The 6,000-nt window shown below is 33.6% G+C and overlaps 1 protein-coding gene across 1 annotated transcript; it reads right to left on the reverse strand.

The window, feature by feature from the left end:
• Window positions 1-226: 226 nt before the first annotated feature.
• LOC143631151 (syntaxin-121-like) lies at window positions 227-1,604 on the reverse strand. The gene is made up of 2 exons (XM_077099997.1): window positions 1,122-1,604; window positions 227-687 (listed from the first exon to the last, which is right to left on the reverse strand). The coding sequence occupies exons 1-2, from the start codon at window positions 1,589-1,591 to the stop codon at window positions 270-272; spliced, it is 888 nt and encodes a 295-aa protein (XP_076956112.1). The 5' UTR covers window positions 1,592-1,604; the 3' UTR covers window positions 227-269.
• Between the last annotated feature and the right edge of the window lie 4,396 nt (window positions 1,605-6,000).

Genomic DNA, 6,000 nt, shown 5'->3' on the forward strand with positions numbered 1-6,000 from the left:
TTCTATAATAAACTAACGAAATATTTAACGAAACTTTAACGAGATCGCTGATTAACCAACATTCTAATGCTTCCAGCAGAATTGCATATAAAAAAAGACTGAATATATAGTAGCTTAATAATGACTATATACCCTGAAAATGCAAATACTTTCAAATATATATTTATACATCAAACAATTATTTTTTTTTACTACATCAAAATCTCTCATAGTTGGTATACATTATGCCAATCAACCAATAACATTAATGTACAAGTCCAAATATCTCTCTACTTCCATGGCCTAATGGAAAGAACAACAATGGCGATAATGATCAACAACAAAAGAATCCCATAACAAGTCCACTTCCTGGTGTTCAACTGCGTCTTCCTCGCCACCTGCAACTGCTGTGCACCACCTCTCACAAACGAATTCGCTCGGTTCACATGGCTTTCGATATCGTCCAGTTGCTCGCCTTGCGTCTCCACCAACACCGCCATATCCATGAAAACTTGATGCAATTCTTTTAAGTTCCTCTCTATCACTGTCACAGCATCGTGCCGTTCTTGAATTTCCAATATTGTCTCCATCACCTGCCCTCTCCCTTGCTCTTGAATCGCTTTCTGTAAAAACGTCTCGCTTTGTCCAGTGGATATTAGGTTATCGACTGTAGCCTCGTCGGCATTTTCTCCGGTGACGGTGTAGTACCTATAAGATAACAAAATATCGGATTAGATATGTAGAAATAAACCGGGCATATGTGCTTGCTAACGTCTATAAGACTCATAGCTACTGCCCTAACTCGAATGTTTCCTGATAAATATTGCTATACCACACAAGTCACACTAATGTTGACCAAGGGTACCTCAACTCTTGACTGGTACCGGAGCGTTATAAATATTAGGCATTTACATGTGGAAAAGCTATATCTTGTACTAGACTAATTATTTGGGCTATCAAAAGGCCTTTTTGTCAGGTGTAGCAACGTCATAACAAGAAGTAGTAAGATGCATTCTCGTAATATAATAATAAAGTAGAAAGGTTTTTTTTCTCGAAAATTATCACATTCAAAATACATGATGATGACAACTTGATCGGTTAATTCAAGAAGAAAATAATGGCGAATACTATATTCCTATTACCTTCGCTGAACGGTTTCTCGGTGCTCCGACGCCATTTTCTGGCGGAGTTCCGTGAACGACTTCATGGACGACTGGAGTTGCTTCCGAAGGCCGTTAACGACTGAGACACGTGTCCGGTCAGTGGAGCTTCCCGGGCCACAGCCCGGGAGGCTCCTATTGGTATCGGTGGATCGATCTAGGGATTCCAGACGAATTTTGATAAGTTTTGCTTTCTTAAGAGATAAAGCGACGTCGTTGTCCATCTTTGTTCGGAGATTTTTGATTGCGTTTGCGTTGTATAATGTTTTGCTTTGTTCATTAGATTCTTGAAGGTGAGTGTGAAGTGTTTCCAGATGTTTTAGCTCTTCCTTGATCTCGGCCACGTCCCCGAAGAACTTTTCGAGGTTTGTGCCGTCGGTTGCGGCTGTGTTGCCCATCTCGATGTCGGCAACTCGGCCGCCCGAAAATGATCTGGAGAGTAGGTCGTTCATTTTCCAAACTAAAAACAGAAATCTAGATTGTGTATACGATAATTTTGATCAGAATAATAATAATATGACTGGAAGGTTAGTTTGGAATGTGAGATTTTATAAGATTCATATATTAATGTAAAAACGCGGTAAAGTTCATATATGGCTGACGAAAACTGGGAAAAAGGATGACTAAGTCGTAAGGGGAAGGCGGGACTTATGAGGCCAAATTTCAATTTTTAAAACCTTGTGAGAATTTAATAATTAATACTAAAATCCCCATGTGACCATGTCAAAGTAATTCTCTCTAGAAACTTAAATTCTAGGTGTGTGTTGATGAAACTTTGACAATATTAGTTTGTCCAAGGAAGAAGCTGCATAGAAAATGTGTGATTGACACAGAGGAAACATATTGGAAGGCAGTCTTGTCTACTTAGAATTTTGAAAGTTGGGTTTACTCTCGATCTGTTCAATATCTATTAATTGAGAAAATCATGTCATTTTTAGGATTTTCTTTAGATATACATATCAATTTATATCATAAACAAATCATCCATAGCACGAGTCACATAAGGGTCATGTATCAACTTAACCTGTGATGAGCAATAACTAAATTGTTAATCAAAATCGAACCAAAAACCAAATTAATCGAAAATCGAATTAATCATAAAGCAAATAAACCAATAACTAGGTAGGGTTTTGTACCCTTGTTTAACCGAAGCCGACCAAATTAATGTCTTTCTATCCAATTTTAATAAGTATGATATGATTGCACTTTGTGCAAGTGAATTTGCTTGGCTAGCCGAAGGACGGGTAAGGTGGGTGACTATGCAGCACCCCTATCCCGAATGTCTGTATAATTGTTGAAAAAATTATATATATTTTTTTATTTAGATTTATATTAATAAAAAACTTATAAAATTGCTTTTTTTTGCAATGAAAAGACTTGTTGGCCTATGAAAATAAAGGATTTGAGTTCAAATTATTTTTAAGTAACAATGTTTTTCTCAAGTTTAGGGGCCATTTCTTTTTACATGCACGAACTCCGATTTTTTTTTTTGGGCTTGGAGACGTCGTTATGAGTTTGACTGTGTGCATTCATTTCTTTTAAATAAATCTATAAGGTTATGTGCAGTGAATTGCTACAAAATGGTGGTGATTTTTGACACGTGTTCACGTTAGGAGATGAGCGATTTTTATTTTAGGGGTGTAGTGGTGTTGTAGTCTCATAACATCACACACAAGTGTTGTAAAAGTCAGATTCCAAGGCCTTGGAATCGACAATTCCAAGGTCCTCGGACATCAACCTTGCTGCCTTTTTCCAACTCGGCCACCATTACTCATCAAGGTCAAACTCGGTCAAAAGTTGGAGTACTCAGGATTACTCGGTCTCCAAGGTCAACTTGGCCGCCAATTTTTTTATTTTTTATTTTATTTTATTTTTGTAAAAATTTAAAAATAACAACAAAACATGAATTTTTGAATTATGTTCTTTTTTTTCATATGAATTATGTTTATTTTGATGTGAATTATGTTTGTCTTAACATATATATAATAGGTTTATTGGATTTTAATAATCCCTATTGACTGGTATTGGCCGATAATAATCCCTATTCATTTTATCACCACTGGTGGTCCCAAATTTAAAAAAGTTGGCCGTCAATGGTCCTCCGCAAAAAAAGACTTAACGGCGTTATACATTTTTCCGAATGTTAAACTAATGTTTTAGTGCTTTTGATCGGAAGGAGGATACGAGTCGATTGATGTAAAATTTAGCTTGAAACGGTGATCTAAATGACTTGATTTTTGTTAATTGGAAGTTCAAACACCCGAATTGAAGCATTGTTTGGGCGTTTTGGAGCACCATTTCGAACAAAGTTTTGCATCAATCGACTCGCATTTTCCTTCCGATCAAAAGTCCTAAAATATTAGTTTCAAATTATGAAAAAAAGTATAATGCCATTAAGCCCTTTTTAACGAGGGACCATTGGCAGCCAACTTTTTTAAAATTGGGACCACCAGTGGCGATAAAATAAACAGGGATTATTATTGGCCAATAACAGTCAATAGGGATTATTAAAATCCAATAAACCTATATAATATCCATTAATTATTTTATGCTATATTTTTCATGCCCGAGTACAAGCCATGTACTCTCCGAGTACTCCCTACAAAGGGGTCGGCCTCCTAGGGACCGCCTAGCGAGCTTTACAACATTGTCACACACACACACACACACACACACATATATATATAATCAGGATCATGTGTGAACCAGTTGAAAATTGAAAACCTTGAGAACTATTTTGGATCACAAAAAACTCAAAAATAAAAAAAAAATCATAAAACAAAAAAAGAAAGCACAAAAATAAAAAAAAGTCAAAAAATATAAAATTCTTATTTATCATCCCGGTTTCATAAAAAAAATTATCAGTTTAGCTAAATTATACATATATTTATAATATGCACATATATGTACACATATATTTTTTTATAAACATATGTATAATTTAAGGTAAATGATAATGTACATATGTATACATTACGTAACTAGAGATTAAATGAAATTATATACATATGTATATGTATAATACGATGTTTTCTATGAAACCTAATTGAAATATAAGAATTTGGTTTTTTTAACTTTTTAAAATTTTTATTTTTTTTGTTTTATAATTTTTTAAATATCTTTTAGAGTTTCTTTTTAGTGTTTCAAAATGGTTCATTAAGTTCTCAATTTACAAAAGGTTCTCTTAGGATCCTTGCCATATATATCTATATACTATATATAATATATAAAAGAAGGGTAAATTAAGACACTTTGGTTTTATGGGATTTACAAATATTATAACACATGGTATAACATAGAAAGCATAATGAAGAAGGACAATATAGTCTTTAAAGCATATAAATATAATGTGTAATTAAAATTGGTTAAAAATAGTTACAATTTTGCTCCCTTAACTTTAATCATATTTTGTAAATATAAACAATACTTACAATTTTAATCCTAATCTTTTATCTATATATTCTTTCTATTTTCACTCTTAACCCAACCCCCCCTCCACACGATTTTTAAACGGTCATAACTTTTTCATACGTTAATATTTTTTTAAAGGACATTGAACCATAAAAACGAGCATTTTATTATCCTTAATTTGAGTATGATATTGCTATAATTTTTTCAGTTAAAAAACAACATTTTACGTAGAGATATTTGCTGATTTTGATGGTTTTAAATTAAACTGTGAGCCAGACCGTTAGTAACGATTTTTTTGTCGTCAAAACAGAAAACCAACCCTTTGAAAATTGAAAATCGGCTGGCCAAAAGTTAAAGAAAAAAAATCAACCATGAAATCAAACCAGTTACCTGTTTAAACGGTTTCACGGTGTAAGACCAGATAATAAACATATAAACTTCTTACGTTATACTAGACCCCGTTTCCCGCTGCATTGCGCGGGCACCCCTAGTGTGTGTGTGTGTGTGTGTATATGTATGTATATGTGTATGTATATGTATAATTAAATTGCTGAGACTCTGTCCTATTGCCTACACCCTAAATGATCAAGTCGATGTATATCGACGATGGATTCAACAATTTCGGGATTATGCTATTATTCAAACATAAACATTAAATGGGCATTTAGATCGAGATATTCATGGTGTAGTAAATTGGTCAGAAATCTTTGTCGGTCGAATGGAAATTTGTGTTGCTCTATGAATTAATGATGCTCAAGCCACAGAGTTCTATTCTCAAGATGACGTGCACCAGACTTTTTGGGAGATGGGGTGCAGGAACATTTCGCCATAAAAATGTGAACAAAAAATACATCTCTAAATATTGGAAATATTTTTTTTGCACACAACTTTGTTTGTGTTTTTCACACAAGGTTAGTGAATGAAAGTTTTTGTCACAAGCGCAACAAATAATTCATGATATTGTGAAACAACCCTACAACTACCCCAAGCATCTTGTACGAGATATGTGTGATAACATTGAACATGAATGAGGGATACTTATATATCCCCAGATTCATCATGAGAATCATTTTGTCACAAGTGCCATAGACAGGGTTGCCGGATAATCAAGGAAGAATTGAAATGATTTATCAAGATCATGATTTTCTGTCAAGTGCTCTTCCTATTAAATTTGCCTTAGGTTTATATACACATTTCTCCATCACACTACTTGAACTGCTAGAAGATTTAGACTAATATTATTTGTCTACTCTCTGTGTAATTTTACTTGTAAATATTCTACCTTTATTAATATTATTATTTGTTATAATTATATCAATTTGTATATTTATACGTGTTTTTAATAGTTGTTAGTGATTGTTACAATATAAATGAAAAACAATATTAGATATGATACTTGTGAGACCAGATGACTAAAGTCAAACACAAACAATGTTCACTGTGTTTAATT

Source organism: Bidens hawaiensis, unplaced genomic scaffold (assembly GCF_021521415.1).
Source record: "Bidens hawaiensis isolate Kalapana, Puna unplaced genomic scaffold, B.hawaiensis_p1.1 tig00005944_1, whole genome shotgun sequence".
In the NCBI taxonomy this organism is placed as follows: Eukaryota; Viridiplantae; Streptophyta; class Magnoliopsida; order Asterales; family Asteraceae; genus Bidens; species Bidens hawaiensis.

What these genes read in the sequence shown, in the direction of transcription:
- LOC143631151 (XM_077099997.1), bottom strand. Translation starts at nt 1,591, where the DNA reads ATGAACGACCTACTCTCCAGATCATTTTCGGGCGGCCGAGTTGCCGAC. An exon ending in CGAGAAACCGTTCAGCGAAG is followed by an intron (nt 688 to 1,121) that starts GTAATAGGAATA and finishes GTTATCTTATAG; the next exon opens with GTACTACACCGTCACCGGAG.